This window comes from Ciconia boyciana, chromosome 6, assembly GCF_034638445.1.
Source record: "Ciconia boyciana chromosome 6, ASM3463844v1, whole genome shotgun sequence".
NCBI lineage: Eukaryota > Metazoa > Chordata > Aves > Ciconiiformes > Ciconiidae > Ciconia > Ciconia boyciana.
In genome coordinates, this window is record NC_132939.1 from 20,803,063 (window position 1) to 20,830,112 (window position 27,050).

General features: G+C 48.3%; 1 protein-coding gene across 10 annotated transcripts; it reads left to right on the forward strand.

The window, feature by feature from the left end:
- Positions 1-1,339: 1,339 nt before the first annotated feature.
- PIDD1 (p53-induced death domain protein 1) lies at positions 1,340-26,047 on the forward strand. 10 transcript variants are annotated; one of them, XR_012043021.1, is made up of 20 exons: positions 1,340-1,444; positions 3,187-3,562; positions 5,285-5,698; positions 6,403-6,606; positions 7,455-7,509; positions 7,714-7,915; positions 8,592-8,720; positions 9,023-9,202; positions 9,836-9,983; positions 11,016-11,151; positions 11,383-11,533; positions 13,075-13,198; positions 14,394-14,512; positions 14,938-15,045; positions 16,030-16,235; positions 16,945-17,074; positions 19,004-19,974; positions 20,459-20,576; positions 21,696-21,817; positions 23,400-26,047. XR_012043021.1 is itself a non-coding variant. In XM_072864865.1 (16 exons), exons 2-16 carry the CDS (start codon positions 3,298-3,300, stop codon positions 17,180-17,182), a joined length of 2,679 nt encoding a protein of 892 aa, XP_072720966.1. In that variant the 5' UTR covers positions 1,340-1,444; positions 3,187-3,297; the 3' UTR covers positions 17,183-18,982. The 10 variants fall into 10 exon arrangements, 2 of the variants coding, with proteins under 2 accessions (XP_072720966.1, XP_072720967.1); XR_012043028.1 differs by having other exon boundaries at positions 11,383-11,461; XR_012043027.1 differs by having other exon boundaries at positions 9,026-9,202.
- Positions 26,048-27,050: the final 1,003 nt, after the last annotated feature.

Sequence of the window (27,050 nt, forward strand, 5' to 3'; positions counted from 1 at the left end):
GGAGCGAGCAGGCCAATGGGGAGCCGCGTGCTTTGCTGCCGCTGCGCAGACGGTGACGCGTGCGCAGAGTGGGGCTGTCAGGCGCGTATGCGGGTGCTGGCGGCGGGGTGCTGCTTCAGCACAAGGCCGCGGCAACTAATTTTCTGTCTTCAGTTGTTTTTTTTTTTTCCCATACTGCGGAATCCGCGCGGGCCGGGCGACGCCACCCGTCGTGCCCTGTCCTGGCGGAGTCGGAGTGCCCTCCCGGGAAGCTCAGGCCCCTCCACTGAGGAAAAGGTCTCCAAAGGAGGGAGCGGGCGGCCTGTCCTGTTCCGGGAGGCCGGGAGTTAGAAACCCAGCGGCAAGGTCTCGCTGTGGATTACGGGAGTTACATCCACGCTTGGTTCGCTTGATTTCTTCCTGAATTAGGGAAATGAATAAAAGTGAAAAGTTAACGTGCCAGAATCCACTGGACCCTAATAAACCAGAACCGCTGCAGCAGCAGGGCTGTGAGGAGGCATTGGCTATTTCTGCCTTGCCGCCCTGGAGGCTCCCCAGAAACCCCCTTTGCTGGTGAGAGCACTCTCCACTTCTCTGATAACTCTGGTGCCGCCAGAAAACAACCAGGCTCCCAATTTTATAACAGGAAGTGCTTCAGAGAAGCAGTCAGTGGTTCGTGTTTACTCCCTGTGGGAAGAGAAGTTTCCCTCAGGGCACAGTGCAGCTTATGTTCATCTTTTAAGCAGGGGGCACTTCTCCCAGGGCTTTTAACACAGCAGCACTGCCATGTCGCAGCATCAAGGCACCAGCCGGAAACTCACCGTTACAGAAAACCCAGCTTTGCCTGTCTGAGCGAAATGGAGAGCAGCACAAATGCTGTGGAGCCTCGCCAGGATGTGGTGTTAGACCGAATGGCATCCCTCACTGTGAGACAGCTAGCTGAAGGCAGGCGCCCTCCCGGAGTGCACGGGGCAGCAAAGGCCCAACCACGGCAGAGCCTCATGGCTCTGGGTGGACCAAGGGCTGGCTCTGCAGCACCCAGCCCTGTGCCCTTACGGGTTTGCAGCCCCAGCTCCCGCTACGTTTCTCTACCTGAATTTGCAGCAAATGAGCACACCACCAGGAGCTGCTTGTGCCTGCCGTTCCCGGCAGGCTGAGCTCATGTTTGAGCCCAGGGGAGCTGCACTGTGACCGGCTGGGGTGCCAAGGCCGTGGTGGCATTAGGAAAATCTCGTTTTGTGACATTTTCGTGGCAGCGGGACGCCTGGGCCTGGTTCCCCAGAGCCGCCTGCCCCTTGTCCCGCTGCATCTGGCACCTCCCCCGGGCTCGTCCCGCCCCGGCAGTGCAGCTGGCTGCAAACTTTGCAGGAAGTGCCTGAGCTGAGCCAAGCTGTGCCGGGCTGAGCCCAGCCAAACCAAGCACGGCCGGGCTTTCGGGACCCAGGTTTGGTGTGCCAGGGACGAGGTGCGGAGGGGGTGAGAGAAGCGTGGCCGTGCTCAACGGGGGGCAGTGCATGTGGCCTGGCCGCTCGGCTGTAGGTGCTGCCGGGGTGGTCCCCAGGGGCTGAGCCTCGGCTCAGGGGCCCTGTGGGGTGTGAGGTGATGGGGCCCTGTGGCTGCCGGAGCTGGTGGCAGGGCAGGTGAGGACAGCCCGAGGCGAGTGCGTGTGTGTGCATATGCACATGTGCATGTATGTGCACGTGTGCGCGCCTGTGCACAAGGGTGCCTGCCCATGTCCTGTACGCACGCCTGAGGCTGCGTTTGTGGTCTCCGAGCCTCTCCAGCCTGGCCAGTTCAGAGCTGCCCTCTGGTTCCTTCACCATTAATACCTTTACAAAGCTATAGCAGATGGTCTTTTTGCTTATGCATATCCGTAAGAGAGCTGTGTATGTGTTGCGTACAGCCTTTTTGTAAGAAATACCTCCTTACTAAAGCATTTACCTGTTCTTCCTGTCCTTATGTGTCCGTAAGGTTTCTGCTCTTTCAGGGAGCTGGGTGTGACACCTTGCCCCAGACTGTGCCTTGGGAACATCAGTGCTGCTATGTCCCACAGGTTAACAGTAAAAAGCACTGCTCTTCAGGGTGTTGCAGGGGCATTAGCTTGCTTCTAGTGGCCTTGGACGTTAAAGCTGTTACAAGTTTTTTGTAGTTCTGCATCACTCACTCAAAAGAAACTTCTATTCGCCTATTCGATCCATGGCAGGGTTTAAAAAGAACTCCTGATATTCACACTATAAGCTAGTTTAATTGCCAGGCTCAGGAGGAGTTGCAAAAGATAAAGGAAGTGGAAAGACCAGGAAATGGGGGACTTGGAAGTATGTGACTACTGGTATAAAAACCAGCATGGTGCCTCAGCTCATCATTGTGCTACCAGTGTGCTATGATGATAGTGACTGATTTTGGAAGTCCTAGGTGTATGAAGGGTTCTTCACACTAAGAAGGCAGACAAATAATTAATTTGTTTGATTTCATGCCTCTGCTCCTTTAGATTTAAATCCTTCTTAGCATGCACTATGTGATATCTACTTTTCCCCTTTCTCTTTATCCATGGAGGGTGCTGTGAGGAGAGGAAACAAGGACTAGTTGGTAACTAGATGGCCATGGCTTCGTGCCTGGTTTGCTGCATTAGAGCATCCCTGCAGAGGCAAATCTGCAAGACCCCCCGTCCCACTGTGCAGTCCAGTGCTCCTGTGCCATGGACGTGCCTTTTCTAACCCCCTCTCCGGCCCTGCCACATTTGCTGTGCTGCCCTTTGCCCGTTTTCATCTGCGCTCACTTTTATCCCATCGGCACCCGGTGAGGACCTGTTGCAGCCTGCAAGCACCCTCTGGGCTCTGCTCCTGGCTTGGCTCTCCCTGCCCTGGTTTCCACCTCCACTTGTAAAGCTTCCCGCTAAGGCACTTTGAAATCTGCATAAAGCATAGGCATTTACATTTGTATCTTTTAAAGTTAATATTGCTGTTTATTCTGATGGTGCATAATTGCTCCATTCCCTGCTGAGATGTCGGCTGTGAAAACTCAGAGGTTTTCCCTAGGAGGAAAAGCCTCGATAGCATCTGTCACTCTACATTTCTGTGCTCTCTGCCCACAAAGCTTTCAGTAACACGCATGTAATCCCTCCTGCCCTCTTTCTGTGATTATAAACTGTTTCCAGCTGCTCTGGGCTGGGGCAGGAGGCCTTCATCATGCACTTGTGTTCTCTTTCAGAGCCATCTCTCCTCCTTCTCCTTGTCCCTGCTGCCTCGTGGTGCTGCTGGTGCCTGCCTGCCTACCTGGCAAGTCAGGGCATGTCCAGACCCCGTGGACGAGACGCAAAAGATGGCAGAGCTGCTGGGGCTCGGGGACGAGTGCAGGGAGGGGGCTTCAGGGGCTCCTGTGCTCGCCGGCTCCTGCCTTGCAGACAACAGGCTGAACCTGGATGTTTATCCTGACGGCTGCCGCTGGTTCCTCCAGCTGTTTGAGAGACGACAGGGAGAGGTGGTCCAGGTGGAGTTCCTCCGGCTCAGCAGCAACGATCACCTCCTTGGCACCACGCTGGGCATCCTTCCTAATCTGAAGCACCTGAAATCCCTGGTGCTCAAAGGTAAATTCCTGAGCCTGTCACCACCCAACTTTTCTAGGCTCAGCTTTTTTTTTTTTAATCCTTGTCTCCACATCTGCAGGACAAACTACCCTTGGAATTGTTTTGTTCTAGTGCCCCTTACTAGAGCTTTGGCTCTTAGCCTTGCTCAGAGCTGCACACAGATTTCAACAAGATACAGCTTCTAGATTCTTATTTCTTTCCTTTGTTTCTACAGCTGCCTGGAGACTGGTTTTTGGAGTCTGGCTGGGTTGATGCTGCAACATTTTCTTTAGCCATCCTCTAGAAGAAGAGCATTTTTTGCACAGTTATGCAAGGAGAGGGGCATTGAAAGGTTTTGGATTTTTTGGTAAACGTTCAGCCCCTCTTTCATTTTTGGGAGTATAATGAGCTGTCTTTGCTGCATTTCGATCTGAATCAATCCTAGCTTAATCCTTGCTTAGTGTCAGTGAGCGTAGGTTTGGCAGAGTTCAAGACAGATCAGAAGAGGCTGCTCAACATTTTATCAAAAGTGTGACTCAAGGCATGCATGTAATTTGGCAAGCTGTAATAACTGTTAGACCTATAAATATTAGATCGTTCTTTGACTTTCTCATCTCTTTATTGTAGGAGGATCTCAATACAAAGTATAATTTCTGTATCAGACTGAATCATTTGCTTTTTGGGAGGTGGAATTTTAAAAAGAAATGAGAGGAAAAAAAGGGGAGTTTGTGGCCAGAATTCAGGGTTCTAGCTGAAAACTGAAAAGATTGAGGTTTGTTTATATCTGCCACAGATTTCTCATGTGAATAATTTCATTTGTCTTTTCCCCCTTTAGTAAGGTGAGGATAACGGCAATACCTTTTACCAGGCTTGTTTTGTGAGATGTACACATATCCTGAGCATCCTGAAGTGCAATAAAATAGTTTACCGAGATTTTCTTATGTACAAAGTGCAATGTATCTGTTAGTTTGATTGTTCTCATTTTTTACCATTATGCAGCATAAAAAATGTTTGGTGCCCTCTGCTGTACGTGTATACAAATAGACAACAGTGGAGGGAGAGTAGGAAACAATGAAGAAATGGAGAGTTTGGGGAGTTTTCTTTTGTTTGCTCAACTTATTTTCCATGGGTGTAGCCCTTCTCCAGTTTGAGCGTCACAAGCTGGGGTGGGAGACTTGTATCCTTCCCTCTCTATGCTCTCTGGCCTACAAATACTGAATTACCTGCTTTTTTTTTTTTCTACATTTTCACTGCTTTCCTCACATCTGCTCTCCAGTCTTGCAAGGGCAGATCTCAGTCCTCAGGGCTGTTCAACCCTCAACAGCATGGGCAAAACCTGGTGGGTGAGGAATGTCTCCTTAGTCCATAAAGTGTTGTGTGTTGGCCACTGCTGCTGGTGGGGAAGGAGAGTGGGAGGCTTGGAGGGGTATGGGACACCCTGCTGAGGGGTAGGAGATGTGTGGAGTGGCCTAGCTCTTTCTGAGACTCCAGATGTGTTTAGCAGAGCTCTACTGGTTGACTGCAGCATCTCTTGATTTCATAACAGGTCTGCACCATTATACCCCTTTCACTGATCAGGAAACTGAGGCAAGGAGCAGAAGCTTTTCTATGACTACTTTGTAATCAGCACTGCTCATTGTGATCAGTAACTCCCCATCTTCTGTGTCTCTGTGCTAAGGAGTGAGGCTGGTGAGGTATCCCTGTAGCATATTGACCTCTTCTTCCACTTCCCTCCACACCCAGGTGGCCATGCCAGGGATGAGTTTGGTTCTTGTCAGCATGGCTCCCTGACAAGCTTGCCCCGAGACCTTGGGAACCTGAGGTGTCTCACCCACCTGGATCTCAGCTTCAACAGCCTCTACACCTTGCCCAGCTGCATCCTCCACCTCCCCAGCCTCCGCGTGCTCCTGGTGAGCCACAACAGCCTGGTGGCACTCCCTGAGGACTTCGGCTCTCTGAGCAAGCTGACTTTCTTCTCTGCTATGAAAAATCAGCTGAAGGACTTACCTCCAAGCATTGGGGAGCTGGCAGTGCTGCAGGACCTGGATCTCTCGGAAAATGCTTTGGAAGTCCTCCCCGAAGAAGTTGGGAATCTGCACAACTGCACAGAGCTGGATCTCTCTGGGAATCGCTTATCGAGCATCCCAGACTCCTTCGGTAAGTATTTTCTAGGGGAAAAGAAGGACATGGGCTTGCTGAGCTTTTGGTGCAGTCTAGGACCCCTGAGGCCCTTGTTCTCTGTCCCCAGAGTTGTTAGCACAAACCCTCTGTTACATTAGAGCCAAATGGAAGGGATATCCAGAAGAAGCATGCTTGGTTCAGTCAGTCCCTTTGGGCATTAACGACTCTCTGGACCAGTCTTTCTGCTTCTGTGGATCAGCAAGACTGCTAAGATTTCAGTACAATTTACAATAGCTGAGGATCTGGCCTGGCTGGTTTTGGGTAGCACCCAGGACTGGAAACAGAAGAGCTGGGGTTTAATGGGATGCAAATCTGGGCTTGAAATCATGCTGTCTGGTGTGGACCAGCCCACGGAACTGGGCTCTGACTTCAGCTTCCTGGCTCTTGGGTCCTGTAGTACTTTGTGCCTGGGGTTGTCATTGATGCTGTTATGGAAGCATCTTGCATCCGTACTCATAGCTGGGTGCTGAAAAGCAGAGGACAGAGGAGGCTGTGTCGCCTCTCAGCTAATTCCCTGGACCCCTTTATTTTGTGAGCTAAAGAGATGTTGGGCTCTTGTGCTTTTCCCTTATTGTGTGTGTGTGTGTACATGTGATGAGGAGAGTGGCGGAGGGGTTAGAGCTGATGTGCAATGCAATTAACAGCGTGGATGGGGGGTCACTTCTTGTTGTAACCTGCAGCCAATTTGAAGTCTCTGCGGCGGCTGCATCTCCACAGCAATCTCCTGGTGACAGTCCCTGCCTTGCTTGCCAGCCTGCCCAACTTGTCCAGACTTGATCTGCAGAACAATTGCCTCCGTGCTGTCCCCCCCGAGATCCAGACCTCACCATTCGTGTGCCTCCGAGGCAATCCCTTAGGAGAAACTGAGCCATCCCCGCAGGCTGGTAATTGCAAGGCTTCTGCTTCTCTGGGTTCTGCCCAACTGTTCCCTCACTCAGCCCAGCATGGCGTGGCTGGGTTTGGATTAGAGAAGACAAGCAGGGGGGAATCAGATCAGTATTTATTTGTCTGGAATAATTATTAGGTTGTAAGGATACAGACAGTACTAGTTCCATTTTTACGAGCCTAAGCCCGGTCTGAAGGGCTCAGTGGTCCCTGGAATTGGGCTTACTAGGAAAGGTTTTACAGTGGAAGTGAAAATGGGAAACGGATCAGGAGAGGCCCCTAAAGGGGTCCAGCCTTTTTAGCAGGGGTGAGCACCAGTTCTTGGACTCGCTGCATGGCCCTAAGGCTGTGGTGGCTCCTGCTAGACAGAGAGCAGTAAGAGGTCATTCTGCTCTGTGCTGCAGTTACCTCCTGCTTTCCTGTGGTTCCCAGGCTGCAGAGAAGCAGCTCTTTGTCCAAGATGAAGGTGATGAATGAGAGGAGTCTGAGCAGGGTTTTCCAATGGTGCTCATGTTCACGAGAGCCAAGCGCTGATTCCTGGGGGTGGCCCCAGGCAATCCAGCATGGCCCTGAGATCTGCAGGGGTGGTAGGTTGAAATATTTTCTAATTCCCCATGCTTCTGAGTTCTCCTGGGGGAGAGTCAGCATTTCCAGTGCATCTTGGGACCCCTACGCCTCTTCCCATCCTCCTGCTGCTGCTTGATCTGAAGCCCGCTGCAGTGTGAGCAGGGTTTCGTTATTGGATTAGGTTTAAGCCAAAACTGAAATACAAGTTCAGCCTTTCTTGTCTACCCTGATTTAAGTAATCTCTGTCTCCTCCTCCTACCCAAACCTTCTTATTGTGCAGATGAATCCAGTGCCGGAGGGCTACGAAGACTCTTCCTTGCATCAGGAGAGGACAGGTAAGCCTCTGTTGTTAAGAATTTATATTACAGTGGTGTAACAAGGTCCCAGACAAGACTGGTGCATGGTAGGTATTGCACATGTGTACAGGAGCTTATGGTCTCAGTAGGCCAGTCAAACACAATGCGGGAGAATCTTTTGTTGATTTTTGGAGGGCTGAAGTCATTGCAGGGTGTCATACATTCATGCATTTCTTCTGGAAGCTTTAGTGTCACCTCTGAAGGCTGCAAAGTGGTCCTGGCCTGTGGCATCCATTTCTACTTTCCACCGGGGGCTGCCTCTGACCCTCTGCAGATCTACTTCCGAACCCTTGCACCAGACCCTCGGTGGGTAAAGCTGAGACACCATGACATCCTGCTAAGTAGAGTCCTGGAGCTGCAGCCTCATGGGGTCAAATTCCAGCAGGTGAGGACACATCCAGGCCACCTCCTGATCAATCTGCCTCTGCAGCAGCTTGGCAAGAGTCTTCTGAGAGAGTCTTTTGGGACTTTTGAGACAGCTACCCCCATCGCTGCTGCTTTTAAGTAGCTGCAGGACTGCCTTTCAAAGAAGCCCCACTGCAAAGACTCAGAAAGGACACAGCCAGCTTCTCTGGCACTGTGCTGGTGTGGCTCCTTTGCCTTCCCCACTGCTCCTGCTTGAGCTGAGCTATAACCTTCCTCACTCACAACCCTTCTCCTGTGCCAGATAAGTGCTGTTTCAGCATTTGGCCTTAGCCTGCAAGCAGAATGGTTCGCACCCTTCCCTAAAAGTCTGATTGTGTGGTTTTAATTCAAGCTGGTGAGTAGTTACACCACCAGCCCCATCATGGCTGACAGCAACTCACTGCAAAATTTGCTTTGCCCTTTCTGCCCACAAGCTGCTGAACTTTTCCTGCTGTCATGCTACATAGTGGACCTGACATCTCCTGTCACCTCCCTGGAGGCTGCAGGACAGAGCAGGTTCCTAGCTCCTCTTCTACTCCCTGCATGCAGGCCATGCTTTGCCCTCCCCCTTCTTGTCTGCACAGGAAGCCACAGAGCAGAGCTAGTCTTGGTTTTATCCTTTTTATTGGTGTCTCATGGAAATGCTTTTTTGCCAGGAGGTGCAGATCTGGATGCCATATGCCTCCCCTCAAACCCTTCACGAGCGTGAGGTGGTAGTTCGGACCTTCAGTGGGCAGAGCTGGAGTGATCTGAGAACAAGAGTGGAGCAGAAGAGAAAATCAAAGGTAAGCAGATTGGAATGACCAGTGACACACATCATTCCTCTTTGGTTTTGCCCAGCCAAGAGTGACCCCATTTGAAACATCTCATGAGCTGTGTTTTGACCAGCTCTATAAAATGTAGTGGATTTCAGCTCCAGGTTTCCTCTCTCACGGAGGCATGTCTCCTGAAGGTTGCAGCCTGCCATGCTTCATCCTTGTTCTAGTGCTTTCATCTGCTCAGCTGTTACTGGCACTTATTTTCCTGCCTTTATTGTATTATGTTATATGCCTATATGCTTTCTCTTCTTCCCTGTCTTTTGTTACAGAAGCATGTGGCTCGCTGTAGCGTCCTTCACTTCTCTTGGTTCCTTGTTGTGTCTCGACTTGTGCAAAATGAATGCAAAGTGCCAACAGAGGGGACATTGCTCTTTTCCAGTGTGGATCCAAACATCAAAGTGACCTTTCCTCCTGGAGTCACTGAAGAGACTCGCAGTGTCAAGCTGCAGGTATGCATACTTTAAAAAACAAGCTTTGGTAAGCCCTAGTGCATCTGTTGTCCCATGCCAAGTAGGGGAGCCGAAGGTGAGATGTCCGCCCTAGGGTAATTCGTCTCTGAGATGGATAATTCATGGGCTGACCCATCTCGGATCACATTCTGTCTTAGCTTCCCTGTCTGCAAAATGGGCTGTGCTCCAAGCTGCCCTGTGTAGGAAAGGGATCTCCCACAGCTCTGCCAGTGCTCCCTCCGGCAGATCAGCAGGTAGCTGCTGTGAAGGGAACACGAGGAGATTTTGCCTCGTTCCCTTGCAGAACATACTGAGCCTGGCAGAACAGCTCAGTGAGTGAGATTGGAGGGGATTATTTTATGTGGATCTAATTCTAAAGCCACCCCACTAAAATTAATTGTTCTGTAAAGCTGCTAGATAGTGCTAAATGCTATTGTAATACCTTGGTCTGTCCCAGCTTGCCAGGTTGACACCGGTATTAGAGCAAACTTCAGCCGCAGTTCATTGTACTTCCATTTGTCACTGGGCCCTAGGCCAAGAGCAGCATTTGCCTGCAGGGTGCTGGGGGAACTGAGTGATGTGGGAATTTGGGTGCCTGACTGCTCTGCTCGCCGTGCTGTCTTCCACATCCAGGTGTTGCCGGTCTCTGCAGAAGAGATAGAGGAAATCACGGCTGATGCAGGATGCAGAGCCAGTCCCCTGCTCTACCTCTCTCAGGACTCCCTGGTGGATTTTCTCAGGCCAGTGAGAATTCAGCTGCCCCTCCCGCCCGGGGTCACAGGTCAGTTTATTCCCAAAATTGGCAAAAAGAAACGTCATATGTGGGAAAGCACAAATGGCAAGCTGGGAATTTTGTTTGCCTCTCCTATTAATAATAAAGCTTGCTGCTTTTCCTGCAGGAACAGCAAGGTGTGTCTGCAGAGTGAGTGGTGGTGCAGGGTGGTGGGAGCTGAAGGTAGTTCAGGTCTAGCAGACCAGCACTGGGCTTCACAGACCAGCAGCACAAGCTGGGAGAATGGCCTTGGCAAATGGATTTCTCTGCTGAACTGCATGTGTATTTAGACTGCTGGGTTTGGTATGACGGGTTGGAGGGCCACTCCTGCCAACTGAGGGATGCTTTGTAAAAGGGCTTTGATCCATGATTGCGAACAGCTTGAAACAGGTAATGAAGATGCTGCCTCCAGGGGTCTGCCTTCTCTCTTACTTTCTTGCTCATGAATCAGGTGCTGAGTCACTGCAGTTAAAAGTGTATGATCATACGCTAAGCCATCTCCCACTCTGAATACTGCTACAAACAGCCTCAGCCTTGCCAGGGATTCCTCTGTTTGCATGCTGAGTATGCTGTGTCTCCTAATTCCTATTTTCTTTGACCTTTCCTGGCTTTCTTGTGAAGAAGTAAACTCTTTTTGGGTGTGGCTTGGCCTTCATTGTACCGCTACCTGTATTTGTATGTCTGAAGTGCATCAGGATTGAAAAGTCTGTGGGATGTATGTTCAGAAAGGGATAGAACTTAGTTAATTACCCTAGATGTTGGTGACGGGAATTGTCTAATGAATCTGTTGGTGGAAATCAGCACACTATCAGTTTAAGTCTGCATATTCTGCCAGAATATCCTGGAAGCATTGCGGTAGCCTCATCCTTTTATTGCTGCTCTTCTTTAACCAAAGTTCAGTCCTGGATGCTGAAGAGAAGGCCTTCAGCCTTAATTTGGTGCTTTTAAAAAGTGAATCACCCCAAACTGTGGCTGGGTTTGTAAAGCCATGAATAAAGGCTTCTGCTGCATATAGCATCTCTTGATCGTTGTTGTCCTTAGGGCTAAATTTGGATCGGTCAAGGCTGCATCTTCTCCATGGCAACCTGGAGGGCCAAACCTGGGATGACATTACCGGTCAGGTGGTGCTGGAATTCACTCATCTTTATGCAGTGTTTGAAGTCACCCACTTCTCCTGGTAAGTGCAGGATTAGTCCTGAGGAAAAGATGGGTTGATCCTCTACCTTGCTTTTCCCACACTCTGACCAGGGATCATGCCATTAACCCTACCTGTTGCCTTTTGCCTTTGCAAGTCAGGCCCAGCTTAGCACTTTGTCTCTACCCATCATTTTTTACAGTCTTGTGGGTGTGACACTGGCTTCTCTTTCTAGGCAGGATCCCTCCTTTTTCTTAATTCCTTTTCTGCCAGGTACTGGCTGTGGTACACCACCAAGACCTACATTGGAGGCATTGCCAAGAAAGTCTATGAGCGGCTGCGTATGTACCAGGTGAACTTCATTGCTCTGCAGAGGAAGAAGGACCCTGAGCAAGTCCTGCTACAGTGCATCCCCAAGCACAAGGTCTGATCTGGGTTGCATTGCCTTGCTCCTGAGCTTCCTGGGCCTCCCTTTGTAGGATGTAAGGGCAGCAGTGCACCAAATAGTCCTGTTCACTGCCCGAGGGTGATGGCTGGGGTATGCTGTCACCACACTGTGTTGGTAGTGTGATACTGGCTCACTGGGAGCTGGGGGAAGAAGGAGAACTCATTCTGTGCAGTGGTGGATGCCGTGCAGTGATTTCCTCCCCTGTGAACCTTGAGGACTGGACTGCTAAGATCGGCTGAGCCACAGTAACTGGCCATGTGCGTGCTGTTAGTATCCAGCAAACACGAGGCAAAACATGCTGGCTTAAACTTCAGTCAAAGGTATTAAAGTTAACACGTCACTTATCTGACATGGGCTAGTAGTGTGGGTAGAAGCACTGCTTTGTTTTCAGCTGGAGTGGTTAGAAATGGTACTCTTCCTCATGTTCCTTGCTGTTTACAGTTCAAGCAGTGGAACAGAACATATGAGCCCTCCTTAATCTGCTTCAGTGCAACATGAGGTTAGTTTATGCTATTAGTTTGAACTAATCTGGCTGATTTTGTATGGAAGGAGATGGGAAGTGCTCACACATTTTCTTCTGCTGCCTGTGCCCTAGGGGTATCAGCCCTCAGCATTGTTGCTTCAGATGTTAGCAAAGTAAGTGTGCATCAGTGTTTGTAGAGCATGTACCTTGACAGACAGTGCATGTCAGTGAGGTGAGAGTTATTTTATCAGCCTGCCAGAACTGGGCTGTGTATCCAACTCTCTGCATAATCCTCTGGTCTGGTTGCTCCTTTTTTTCTTCATTTGTTCTCCTGTATTGAAATGACCTGTGGGAATAAACATCTGTAAGGATTCTTTGTATCTTGAGTACTGGGCTAAAATTGTTTCCAGAAGAGGCAACAATGGCACTCACAGTGAGATCAGGGTTCAGGGGATGGTCATGGCGTGAAAAGATTTACTATTACAAATAGAAAGAATAATAGACACCTCAGCTCTAGGCTGACTCTTGCACTGTCTCTGAGACCGCAGGTCTGACTGACAGTGTGATCACAGGCTGCAAAGCCAGAATGAGCTTTCTGGTGTCCTCAGCTGTGTGCTATTATAGCATGTGGCTTATTGCAGAGAAAATGTCTTTTAATGGCATACTGTGAGGGGGATAAGGTAGCAAGTAAATCCCTCCCTGTCTTTGAAGGTTACTGACCTGTTAAAAAGATGGAGACATTGCTGAAAATGCTTTTTTAATGGCAGCTTTGGGATGGCCTATCTTTGTTAGTCCACATAGGCTTTTCTGCTTTTTACTTGAGAAGAGAAATAGGGAAGCCACAAAACTCAGAGCACCACTTCCTTGTCTGTAGTGAGTGTACCTGGGATAGGAGGGGGTGGGTGTTTCTTCATTTTGTTTACATCCTTTCCATGTGAAATGGACTTTCCCTGTTGGAGGTGAGTGAGAGGAACATCATGGGCATAGGGACATGGGTCAGGGGACAGACATGCTTCAGACCAAACATGGGGTCCTGTGTTGTCATCCTTGTCAGGTTGACCCAGTGCTGAAGAAGCTGCAGGACCGCTATCGAGGACCTGAGCCGTCTGACATGGTGGAGATGTTTGAGGGAGAGCAATTTTTTGCAGCTTTTGAGCGAGGCATCAGCATTGATATGGGTATGGTAGTACTGGGCTCCTTTCTGTTCCTACCTCTTGTGCTTCTCTAGCCCTAGGCTTGTTTCTGCTGGGGGCTGTACTCCTCCATGGCATTCCTCCCTGTCTCCAGCTCACCCACTACTCACAGCAGCCAGCCTATGGACATTGAACTTGTCACATTCTCTGGTCACCCAACTTTTGTGTCTGCTTTTCCCTATGAAAGTGCTGTTTGCAGGCTTTCATTTCCTCTTGTGCTGTTGTAGCCTGCAGAGGGCAATAGCCAAGTGTGTTTGTTTTATGACTGATCTGCTTCTGCGGCCAGCTATGCCTTTTTCCTGGCATCTTAGACACCATACTGGAATGCCTATGGTGATCTAATTAATGTTGCCCATTTCTGAGAGAACACATATAAAGATTTTTTTTTTTTGAGAAGGTATTTCTGAAATAATCCACAGCAAAGAATTCCCCCTAATGGAGCCATTAGAAGAGAAAGAAAGAGGGAGCAGGACCAAAACTCAAGATCTTGTTTTATGCCCCAGTGTGTCCAGACCCGTTACAGGTGCAAACTGACCCATTTTCTGCAAAACCTGAACGTACAGCTCAGTTTCATTGGTGTAAATTAAGCACAACTCTATGGAGAATAATAAAGTGCACTGGTCTTTCAGTGGAGTTCATGAGGCTGGAGTCTGTCCCTCTGTCCTGATTTAGGCTGGACTCTTAACTTAATTTCTAGATAATTATATATATGAATGTTGTACCTGATTATATTTTTTGACTTGTAGCTCTATTCCTATCTCTGCACCCACTGCAGAAATGGTGAAGAGATAGGTGACCTATTCTTGTGCATTACAGGATGCTATTGCAGCTGATTCTACCCTCCAACGTGTAGAATGGACCAAGGATGGGAGGGAAGTGCCAAGGATGGACTTGACTCCATCTGAATGTCTTGCCTTGCCTTGCCTTCTGTTCTTGAACTTGATCTCCACCTTGTGGACATTCTCCTTTTTCACCTCTAGGACCTGCTTTCTCCACGGCCAGTGTTTTCTGCTTTCCCGTGTCACCCAGCAAGGAAGGGGGGGTTACAATTCTTTCAGGCATGAGTAGAAGGAGTAGATAGTAGCATGGAGGATGCTAGTGGATGATGGGCTGTTGGCCAGGCTTGAAAAGCTGGCACACTTTTCTGCACAATTTGAGTGTTTGCTGCTTCTCTGCACAGATCGCCCCGACTGTGTGGATGGACGTCTCTCGTTTATTTTTTACTCCCACTTGAAGAACATGAAGGAAATCTATGTGACTTCCCCTGTAGACAGGAAAGGCCAAGCTGTAAAAGGCCAGGTGAGCAACCATTTACACTGAATTTTTGTTTCCTCCTTCATCATCATAATTTCTTTTACAGTGCTCCTCATCATAATCTTTGAGCGCCGGGCATGACACTTTTCCTCCCTTCTTTCCCTTGGCTTTGCATTTCACTGACTAAACCCTGAATAAACAAGAAGAGTAGTCTGGAAGGACCACTCATCACTTAGCTCTCCAACTTAATTCCTGCCATTAACTCTTGGGGTGTTAGCAGTGAGTCCAGCTTTTATGGCAGAACCTCAGTGCTCCTCCCAGTTGCACTTAATTGGGAGGCCATATTTATAGACAGAGGATAGCTGAGAAATGCTGAATTCATTCTTTACCAGACAGAAAAGACATGGTGCAAGCAGGCTTGGGCACTGTGCTTGAATCTGAGCCTCACTGCATTCTTTCTGTTTGCAAAGGTCTCTTTCTACCGAGGGGCAGTTCCCGAGAGCATCCCTGAAGATGCCAGCAGGAGGAGGAAAGGACCAGACTCCCTCTGGCTTGCTACTCTGCCCATCAAACTGCCTGTGAGTTGTTTTGTCTCCTACAGAAAAATTAATCTAGATGGGGTGAGAGCACAGCCCTCCTGCTCAGCTAATTTTGTCTTCCTCCATGAGAATGGATGCAATGAATGACTGCAAGAAATGGCTGCCCAACCATGTCATGGTGGAGATTTCCCACTCCCCATGAGTGGGAAAACTTTTCACTTCCTCTGAAAAGAGAAACATGAATAGCTGGGAGTGGTCTCCAACTTTCCTGCTCATCTTGCCTGTCAAGCACAGGCTTGTTGGATGGGTGGTCAGAGAGGGTGGATCCTTTGAATGAATGAGGGATGTAGAACAGGAGGAAGTTCGCTGTAATTAAGGGAAGTGTCTGTTTTGTTTATAAATTTCTTAGTCACACAGCTCACCCAGCAGGAAAAAAGAAAGGTCTAGGATGAGGTCGGTAGGCTGGATTTGAATACAGGTGTTGAGTACAAGTATTCTGGTGTGAGCCACTGGTCTTTAAAGGCTAGGCTATATGTTACAGTGAGAAATGCAACTTCTGCTTATGGAATGTAATTGATTTTTGAGAAGCTATAAACAATAAATACCTTCGTAGACTGAATGCTTCCCTTCAGATCATGTGCCATGATCTCACATCCCTTTCTGACACATACAACCTCAACTACAAATCTAGACTAACTGTTCTCTTACCGCTGAGGCAAATGTGCTTTGGGGAGATGGCTCATTGAAAAATGCTCTGTAAAAACAAGAAAGGAAATTTCCAGTGTGAGCTATGACTGTGAATGCTATGATTTGATATTTTTCCGAGGCAGTGAGCATTGCTGGTCATTGCCAGTGTGAGTGCTCCTTGCTTCTTACAGCCTGACTCTTCAGCCCCAAGCCATTCCTTAGTCCCTAGTAGGAGGAAGGAAATTTCAGTGTGGAGACTGAATGGCCAGACACTCTCCCATACAAAAACAAGTTGTTTAGCATGTTCTCTCTCTCTCTCTCTTCTCTGTGACACAGCGATTGAAACCCCGCTGGGGTGAGAACCCCGGTCCCCTGAATGGCTGCTTCTTCCCTCCCTTGAACCTGGGCAATGCCGAGACTGGCTACCTGACACAGGCAAACCTGCTGAGCATTGCCAGGCGTGTGGGAGCTGACTGGCAGACCATCGGCCTGAACCTGGGCTTGACCTATCAGCAGATTGAGCGCATAGGATACAATAACAGGTAAAATAGGACACAGTGATCAACAGTGATGCATTCTATCTATCTATCTATCTATCTATCTGCAGTGTAATAGTATAAATTAATGCTTGTCTGGTTAAAAGTTTTCCCACTGGAATTGTTTCACTGGATAAAAGATGGGTTGACTAATGGTTCTTCTCAAAACATTACCTTTTTTTTATGGAAAACTGATTATTGTCTCTTGCCTTTATAAAACAAAGCTTTATGTTTGAAAAACAAAACTGGGAAATTACAAACCTGATGAGCTTTGTAGTTCAGATGAGTCGCATTCCTGTTTTGTTCTGTGATCTGGATTCCTGGGCAGACTCCATCTCTGACAATGAGCAGTGGTCGTTAATTGTGAATATCATTTTTATTCAAAAAGAGCTTGTGGTACGTCATGGGACATGCAGTCTGACCAAACAGCCAGAGCAGTAGGAGAGAATGAGACTTGTTCCTGTGGTGAATTTACATTCAAACCAAAATGCTTTAATTTGATATTTCCATTAGGAAAAAAATTTTCAGAGAGATTTTGGTGCAGGAACTGCAACTCCTGTATGATGGGTGGGGAAAAGGCAGGCCAACTGAGTGCTTTGTGCGTCTGGATGGCTTCTTTGGGGCTCCAGTCATGGGCTAGGACTCAGGTAAGGCCTCTTTGGGTTGCAAGTCAGGAGAGTGTGTTGGTTACTTCTGTGCTTCCACCTTTCTTCAGAGAGGACCTTGATAAGCAGATCCTGGACATGCTTTTCTCATGGGCTCAGCAAAACTCGGAGGATCCTGACTGCGTGAGCAAGTTGATTACAGCCATGAAAGAGAGTGGCCGCCAGGACATTGCTGATGAGGTTGACACCATCATTGAGCTGGGACGGCAGAAATACAGGGAGTCTATCCGCCGGGTGGGCTTGGAGCAGGAGAGCAGCACTGAGGACTCTGCAATAGCTATGATGTAGCACCTAGCAGAAAGAACTGGGTTTCGTATAGGGTCCCTCTGCGTACCCAGAGTGACAATGTCTTGGGGCTGCTCCCACCTCAAGGGCCAGTGTTTTCCCAAGGAGCTGGACATTTATTTACTTGTGAGCAGACTACTGAGCTCTCTTGGGTCTATACTCACATGCCACTTCTGCCAATCCCAGGCAGTTTAGAGTGCATTTATGAGCCTTTTCTGTACTTCCACTTCTTGACCTTGAGCTTTAGATTTCAGAAACATGGAGAAATTCAGAGACTGAACTCTGTCAGTTGACTAGTGGCTAAAGTAGCCTTTAATGAATTAATGCTCATGTTACGTATATTTATTTATAACTTATTCCTGAAACTGTGTTCTGCTGGAAACACTGGGTGTGAGCATTTGGGTCTGTTTGTGCTCCAGTGCTTGATGGGAAATGGGAGGTGCAGCCGTGTTATGAAGGCCTGTGGTGCAGTGGGGACTGTTCAGCTATTTCTGTTAATTATGTGTTTTGCTCACATGAAAATGTGAACTGTATGCCCTGTAAAAATGTTTTCTATTTTCTGCCAAATCTCTTCCAGTTCCCTCAAACCCAAAACAAAACCTAAGTATTAGTGGGGGAAAGAGAAGAAACTAATTTCTAGCAAAATTGCTCTTGTTTTTTGGTTTTGCTCCAAAAGCTATTTTGGAACAAATAAAATTTTGCATTGTCCCTGGGCTGCTGCACCTGCCAGGCTTTTTAGATGAGACCTATGTGCTGCTGGTCTTTGACAGAGTTCCAGTTTTATTTTACAAATAAGTAAAAATCCATAACCCTGATGTTCTGGGAGAGACTCTAATTTAAGTGAAAGTAAAATTTCCCTTGCAGGTTCAAAGGGATATTCCTCACATACTCCCAGTGAAATATGCCTGTGTAGTAGTAGAAGGTGTGACCCCTTGTGAAGTTTGGTGAAAAGCATGACTTAAATTTGCATTTTTAAAACTGGTCTGACCAGCTGTGAAATAGGCACTGTTGTGGGATTGGCATGAACTGTGCTGAGCTAACGTCCCAGTTTTGCAGTCTGAACATCTTCTATAAGGCTGGAAGTGTTTATTGCTTTTTAACTGCTCAGTCATTGACTACTGAGGTGCCCTTCTCTTCCTGTTCCCCATCTCCTAATGGGCCTCAGCTAATGACCCACTAATGACAGTGGGAAATTTCATGCAAGCTTTTTGAAAAACTACTGTCATCTATGTAAATTCAACTCTTTCAAGGCAGGTTTGGATTCAGCATATCCCACTCTCTAAGCAATATTTAAAGGGCTGTTCTCAGTCTGAAAAACAAAAGTCTGTATAAAAATGCCAGGCTGCAACAAGGTCAACCTGCAGGTGCAGGTCTGAGAAATCCTGGTGTTTTCTTCCCCTGTGAAGAATCATCAGTGGTTTCCCTGATCCTATGTTTCAGACCTGCCATCACTACTATTGAAAGAGAGGCATAACGTCGTTCTGCCTTTTTTTTAAGGCCATTCTAACATCTCAGCCCATGGAGTGATTAGTGTCCAGTCCAGAGCACTGGACAAGGACTTGCAGACTTGATTTGTCACCTTGGGCCTAGGGACTTCCTCAGATCTGATTTCTTAGGTTGTGCTGCCCCTCAAGTCTCATGCTGGGTTCAAGTCAGCAGTTCTCTTTTGAATGTATGTTTTCTCTGGTAGTCTGTGTCATATGTTCTTGTCTGTAATTTTGATGTATACCAACAAGGTATTTGTTCTTTCCTCCAGTTTTGGAGAGACGCATTTGGGCATATTGCTCTCACTGGGAATAAAATAAGCACTTAACTTTTTCACAGCGTGGTCTGCTAATCCATAAATGCCTCGAGGTGTTAGACAGAGCCAGGTCCCTTGAAACCTGCTGGCAGAAAGACACAGGTGAGCTTGGCCGTGCTGCACAGAAATGGGAGAAGAGCTCTTTGGATACTGCTGGCTGCAAACTGCAGGACAGACTGCAGCTGAGTTAATGGTATCACTGTAGCTTGGCTTTGCTGCAGTGGGGCAAAGCTGTGAAACACAACATTCGGGGCATGGGTTTGACTATCTGAGCATATGACTAGGGCTCAGGTGGAGCAGGTCTAGGGAGCAACAAGGCTAGTCTAGAGGGGACAGTGCATAGGCTTAGCCTGGCCTCTGGCAAAGGTGCAGGAGGCTTTTGGCTAGGCAAAGCTAGGCTAAGGAAGTCTAGAGGTAGCATAAGGTAGCATCCACAGCTACAACAGGATGAAGCTAGGCTGCACTTAGCTTTCTGTTTGTGACAGCCAGGCAACAGCTGAGTGAAGTAATGCCAAAGTAAGGGTTAGATAGGCTGGACTCTATGGAGGGCTCATCCAGGCATCAGCAGAGCTACAGCTCTTCCAGATAACAGATTAGGCTAGGAGAGAGGGAGGTTAGTTAGTGCTAGGTGTTTAGGTTGCTCTACGTATGGGCTACAACCAGGCCAGGCGACAGGAGATGCCAAACCCTAGACAGTATCATCAGTAGAACAGCTCTTCAGGATTTTGGCCGATAACTTAAGGAAAGTTAAGTAACTACCCCAGACAAGTATTGTTATCTCCAGTCTTTCACCACTGAGTGGCAGCCACTGCGCTGGGCCGCCTTGCTGGCATCTGGTTTTCTGCTTGCAGTGACACCGAAGCAAGCACCCAGCTGAGAATATGGAGGTGCTGGCGGGAAATCAGAGCAACCATCCGACTGCTCTTTCCTTCAGCTGACTTGGCAGCAAATATTTGAGCTGGATGAGACTCAAAAGAAAGCATGTTATTTTCAGGTGTGTTACCTTTATCTCTTTGAGGCACAGTAACTCCTTCATAAGCCTGTAGTTGCTATAGTCAGGAAACGCTGATTACAGTTGCAGCAGATGGTTGAAGTAGCAAAAAAACCCCAATGTGGCATTTATCTTTTGAATCAAAAGATTGCTTTCCTTTCTGGCTTCTTTCATAAATTCATTCCATACTGGAGTAGTCTCTTTCCCTTTCCAGCTATCTGGCTTTTCCTGGTGCCTATTAGGCACCTTACAGTGTCCTACTGATGATCTGGCAGATTTTGTGGTTTTTACTGTGCATAATCCTGATGCATTCAAAATTCCCCCAAATAAATTTCAACCAGGAAAAGCCTTGTTACAAAATAATTTAAAAATAAAGGGAGAAATTGTTTGGGAGTGGGAACATTTTTTTCTCCTCCTTTTTTGACTGTAATATCTATACCTCTTTAACTCTCATAATTAAACCCTTTTCTACTTCACAAACTTGCAGATCTCCAGCAGAATGACCAAGTGGCCCTGGGAGGTGAACAGTGTTTCCCACATACCACCCTCCACTTCCAGGTTCTGCTAACCACGACAGTCCTCTAGCTGCCAGGAGACAGATTCAGGTAAGATGCTTCCAGCCCCTGCAAAGATTAATAAAAGAAATTACTGAGAAATGAAAGCCCAGGCAAAGCTCAAATCAGTGTATTAATTCTATGAAAAACACAAGGCAAAGCCTGACTTATCCTGCAGGGGGTTAAACTGTTTACACAGTCCCAGCAGTAAAATGCTATATAATTCCCAGTAAAAGACCTGAAGGAAATATGAAGGTGGGAGGGAGCCCGCAGGGGCTGTGTTCAGTTTGTCTGTTTACTGTGGCCAGACAGCAATACTGTAAAATTCAGCACATCCATAGGATTGCTCTGATAAGGGAAAGGAGATACCTGTGGTGCATTGAGGACTGGATGGTTCAGCCATGAACCTACTGACCTTGATACAAAACTGAGGGAGCATTAGAAGATACCCTGCCAATTGATAAGATTTCCTGCTGTTTGGTACCCTACGATGTCCATCCTGACAGTGTCATGCTGCTGTTGCTTTTAAAAAGCAAAGGAAATCTGATGGTCCTTAAATTCACTGTTTTCCCCTTTTCCCCCAAAAGGAGGATCACAGCATGTTTTCAGCCTTTAAAGCCAAGAATAGCTTTCACTGGGAAAGGTGTGGGGCTGGTTTTCAGACACCGGTGCATCAGAGCCCCAGCCCAGGGCTGCCTCAAAGTGAGCCCACCATGCTTATCAGTTGTATGTTGTTAAAATGAAGAAAACAGTCTTTGCTACAATTAAGTGTGTGTCCATCTCCTGAACTCTGCAGAAATAAACTGTATGTTCTTAAAGCACTATTTTTCTGTAAATCTATGTGGCTTGAAAATCCACAGAGATAGTTTGATGCTTGTTCCAGTTCTCAGCTACCTTGAAGGAACTCATTGACTGGGAAATGTAGAAACCAGGTAGGCACCATGATGGTGGAAAATTTAGCCTTTACTCGTCCTGCCTCGCAGTAGGTCTGTAGGTTGAACCCATGCAGAAGGTTGCTTTAGGAGCCTGAGACTAAGATCCTTCTGCTTGGTTTGCTCATTGAACACCAGTGCAGTTCTTGTCTTTTCCAGAGAGGAGATAGTGGAACTGGAAAATGTGCAAGGGTGCTCAGAGACAAGTACTACAGAGTATTTTTAATTCTTTTTACAGCAGAGTATTACATCTCTGGGGAAGGGATGAAGACTGTGAATAGATGGTTGCCATCCACTGTTTCTCAACTAGGTGGCACCAAATGAAATAATCCAACATCACCTGCAAATAAGCAAAAGGAGGTACTTTTTTCCCCACTGTGCATAGTTCTAACGCTGCCTCATTGCTGTGAGATGTTTGAGGTCAAAATATAAATGTTGTGTTCAGAAAGTAATTGGTTAAATCGGTGGGAAAAAGATCCTCTAAAAAGAAAACGAATACAGAAAGCTGAATGAATTCCCACATGGAAGGAGTGAGAGACTGGGGCTGCCTTTCTCAGGCAGGAGATGAATAAGACAGCAGCAACAGAGTATGTGGAGAAACAAAGCAGGCAGAGGGGGCAGATCAGACATCTCTACTTGATTTCTCTAGAAAGGCAAGACAGCTGCAAGTCTTGCTTCTGCTTCTGCTGAAGCTGCCCTGTGGACAAGGGGAGACCATGCTTGAATGGATTGGAGGCGGCTGTTGCCTGAACCCCTCCTCAGAGCCATGCGGCCAAGCTTCGCTCCTGGATTGAGAATTTCAGTGGTGACTCATAACAAACCAGGCAGCACTGCCCAAAGGGAGAGACAGGATTTCTACCCTGGACATGTTAAGCTTGAAAACATCCGCTCTGCCTTGTTTTCACTGCATCTCAGCAGAGAGCTGCAGCCGGAGGTATCTCTGGGCATCTTCTGGCTGGGCACACAAAGTCCCACGCACTGCTCCCATGTGCTGGGTCACCAGGTGGAGCCACGTCTTGGGGCAGGCCCTGTGTGGCCATCAGATGCTGGGCTGCAGGAGGCCACCAGGGAATATAGGTGGGTCACAGGGGATACGGGACAGCCTCACATGTCACGGAGAAGTTGGGCAGGTCTGATTTAGCTAATGGGACATGAGAGCTTGAGGGATGCTGTCTGCAGACATTTAGTGAGTGACTTGGGAAAACAGCAAGCTAATATTCCTCATCTTTTAGTTGCTCAAGCTGCTATAAGTTTCCAGGCTTTCACCACCCTGTCAGCCCTCTGCTTGAACCAGCAAGGGTAAACCTTGGTATTTCTAATAAAAACACAAATAGCTTGAGAAATTTTTGAGTTTTCTTCCTTCCTAATGCAGAAAACCTTTTTTCCTGATAAAAAAAGATGCCAGGGTCCACCCGTGGGACAGCTCCAAGGCAGCACCAAGAGCTCAAAGCTTTGGGTATGAACAGGAGGTGGCAATGCACAGTGATCTGAGTAACCCCAGCTGTGTCCCAGCCACACTGGCTCTGCCAGGTCTCTGCCACGGGCCAGACCTGGTCTTCTGGAGGTGTTTAGCATCACCAGGTTTAGAAACAGCAAATCTGTGTATCTAGGAGAGAGTGGAGATCATGCAGGGGGTGGCTGCAGCCCCTATGGAGATGTCCATCTCTCCCCACCATGTGAAGAAGGGACCTGGCTGATGAACCTGGGTGGTTAGGCTTCTAGTTAATGCTTTGTTGGGCTGATGAAAGAAGCTTTAGATTACAGTGACAAGTAGGACAGGAGAGCTGGCCAGGGGAGGTGGTAACAGGATAGCTGGGGGAGGACATGAGCTTAGGTATGAATCTTTGCTTTGCTGCTTCTTCAGCCCAGTCCTCAGAGGATTTCACTCCCTCTGGAAGCAGCAATGGCTCAGGACGAATGTTTTTGGTTGTCTTCCTTCCAGGTTGGAGAAAAAGGAAACCCTTGTGATTCTTAGCTTCTCCCCAAGGCCAGAGCTGAGAACAAGCACAGGTTGTGATGCTGGTTGTAGCTGCTCCCTCCCAAGACTGCAGATTACTGGCTCCTGGGGCCTGGCATATCCTTCATGCACTGCAGGAGCATCAGGCTGAGTGACAATCCTGGCAAGGCTTCCATCTGGTGCATTGAGAGGACCAAGAAAACACAGTGTCTCCCCTTCAAAAATCCCTTACAACAGATGATTTGGTTGCAGCCCAGGCAGGGAAAAGAAGATCCTGCTGCTTAAACAGGCTATTTTGTGACAACTGCTCTACATCAATGACGGCTGAAAGAAAAAGGCAGTCACAAATGGATCCATCAGCTTTTTGAGGTCCCAAAATAACATGGCCCTGAAGGAGTTGGCGGCAGCTCTTGGTGAGGCAGTGAGCCCAGGAAGCTGTGACTCTCCCTGTGGGTCAGGCCGTTTCATTTTCTCCCATGGGAGGATGGCAGTGTCCTTGGTGTCCACCCTCCAGCCTGGCAGCATGGAGCCATCTCACCTTTCTGCCCCCAAGAAACAGCAAAGCGAGTTAATGTGGCTGCAGATTTCCCTTAGTTGTTTGCCAGTGCTGGGAGGGCAGATGAATGAACGAGCTGTGGACAGTGGGGAACACTGTAAAATCCCGGAGCAAACGGCACAATTTGGCATTGCTCAGCTCCACACCCCAGGGAAAGAGAGTGATGCTTCCTATCCTGTAATGCCCCATAAATCCAATGCCACCTGTGTGTGGGGGTAGATGCAGATGGTGGGACGCTGTGGGACAATTTCTCCCTGGGATGAGGGGGTAAGCCCTGCCGAAAGGCTCCCTGCCAGCAGCTGTGCCTGGAGTGGGATCTGGAGGCCGATCTTGCAGCCAAGACAGTGCCATTCATTAGCACTCCATAAACAAAAGTGCCTTGCTGTTTTATTTGGGAGATAAGCGTGCAGGGCATGAGATTGCTTTCCCTTGTGCTCTCTGTGCTGAGCGTGGGAGCCTCCGTTGGCCGCCAAAGGAGCCAGGGTGCTGTTGCTGTGGGACATGCTGTGGACAGGCGCACAGGAACGGGCTGCTGGATGTCAGGCGGCCCTGAGGCTGGAGCCCCACAGGTGCTAGGCACGGCGAGATCTTGGTGCCTACTGGAGGTTGCCAGCCCTGTAGGGCATGTTGCAGGAGCTGGGCCATTTTGTGAGCCAGTTTATGGCACGTTACCCATTAGTACGCCAGGATCAACCCTGTGGCTCTAGAAGTCACTTACAAAGGGAAGAAAATTCTACTTTTATGCCTTTTTGGCTTCTTGATGATCAATGATGGAAGCCTGAAAGCTTTTTGCTTGTTTTTTTTGAGAGACTAACATTGCCAAGCCTTGATTTCCCTACTTTTGCTGGAAAAATGTGGCTGGAGAGTTTGCTGGTGGGAACGGAGGAACACTTGCGTGCCTTGAGCATCAGGGACTTTCCTCCTGCTATTTGTTAGGCATTTGAATCAAATAGCTACTAAGAAGATGTCTGCAGCCTCCTTCTGAGGAATGATGGCCAGAGGGGACAGACAGACCATGTGTGCTGGTTCACCTACATGGTCTTGTGGCCTTGAGCTCTTGGGGACAACAGAGCTGGGCTTGGGGTAGAGCTGTCCCCTTCCCGCACACCCTTCACTCTCCAGCTGCATCCACAGCCCCTCTCACTTCAGTAATGTCAAAGTGTCTGCACAGAAAATGAAACCAGACCTGCTGGGTCAGTGGTTTCTGGGTGATTCCTGGCATCCAAGACAACAGCCAGCTGTGAATCTGTTCATTTTATTCATACCGTTTGGCTGTACTCTCAGCAGTCGGATGCTGGATGCCTCCCCTATCACCTCTGTGCCGTTACCTTTGGCAACCCATCCTGTGGTCCCAATGGAGAACAAGATCAGGCTTGTCTGAGATTGATTTTTCCAGAAAATTATGTTGACCAGTGCTAATTATATGTTACTGCCTCTTCAATCTTTATCAGTTAAATCATCTACCAGCGCTCTGATAATCATGTCCAGGATTGCCACCAGGCCAGGAAAACAGTGACCAAGCTTGCCCGATTTGGCTTTTTTAAGCGTTGGTTTAATACCCACACTCATCAGGCACATGGGGATTTCACCAGCACTCCATGATTTATTTAAACAGAAAGCAATGCAAATGGGGGAGGAAGTTGAAAAACATGACCTCGTGAAAGCCGTTTTCTTTGCCAGCAGACTGAACTTGACCCATGTCCTTGGCAGGGCTAAACCAGCCCACGGCCTCTCTGGCAGCCAGGCTGAAAGCCGTGCAGGATTTTGAGGTGGAGAAGGGGGAGGTTTGTGACAAGCCAAGCACAAACCTGGTATAATGCCCCCATGTGTGCCATGATGACGACGATGTTGCCTCGTACAGGAGGTCCTGAGCTCTGCTCTTCACCTTGTATCAGATGCAGACATTGCTGCTTTTGAAGCTCCACTTTGTACCAAATGGTTTTAAATCTCTCTTGTGCCTGCCAGAAGAAAAAATTTATGTCTGAGAGCAGAGGAAACCTTGACAACCTGGCAGTCGCTGAATGCAAACTTTCTTCCTCTGCTTTTTTTTATCCCTTCTCTTAAAAGCTGCTGGAAGAAATGGGTCCTTTGCACCATGCAAGTTACAAAGAGCAGTTGCTTTTATGCAGCAGAACCAAAAATAAAAATGGGTGATTGCACTCCTCTTAAAACTCAGTGCAAAGCTGGACAGCGTTAACCTCTTCTTTGCCAGGGGATGGTACTGTCCTACCAGCACATCTATGGGATGGCATGTTATGGTAAACAGTAAAATCTATCCCCCTCAATCCATGCCAAGTTCAGTTTAGCTTTTCTCTGAGTTGGTACAGTGCAGTGAAACCCACCAAAGCCTGTGCAAAACAGGGCAGAGCAGGGACCCGCCACCACCAAGGAAGGGGGTGGGAAGGAGTTTCGCAGCTGCGGGGGAACGGGTGACTACAGCTCTCCCACGCTCTGTTTCCGTGTTCCCCAAATCGGGGGAGCCCCATGTCAGTGCCCGCCAGAGCCTTCCCAAAGATGTGGTGGAGACAAGGCAACAACAAGGGTTGGACAGATTAAGCCAGTGGCTCCCTGCCCACAGCACTTGCATTTTGCTCCTGTGGTGGACGCCTATCCAATACCAAAAAAATGGCCATGGTGCACAAGTCTCCTTCCTTGGTCAGGCACCACCTTTCTGGAGTGAGCTTTGTCACCTCCTGTGCTGTATCTTCTCATGCTTTGCCCAGCCCAGGTTGAAAAGTGCACAAGCTGCTCCCTTTTTTCACCTACATCCAACTCATCAGCATTGGCTTCTGATGCTTCACCAACCTCTAGTTTACATCTTCTTCTCACCTTGGGTTACAGGTCCCTGACTGTGGTAGCAATCTCCTCTTGTTTTCAGGTGCATGCACAACTCTGATGTTTCTGGGCTGTTCATCATGACTCCTTATAATTGTCACTTCTCCCCTGTATACAATGTCCTCAATAGTCTGACACGCTCCACCATCCTTGTAGCTGCTATTCTCTGATCATCTCCGATTCCTTGCACAGGCTGCGTATTCGTGCTCTGCTGGCTCCCATGAGCCCTTGGTGCAGAGCTGGTA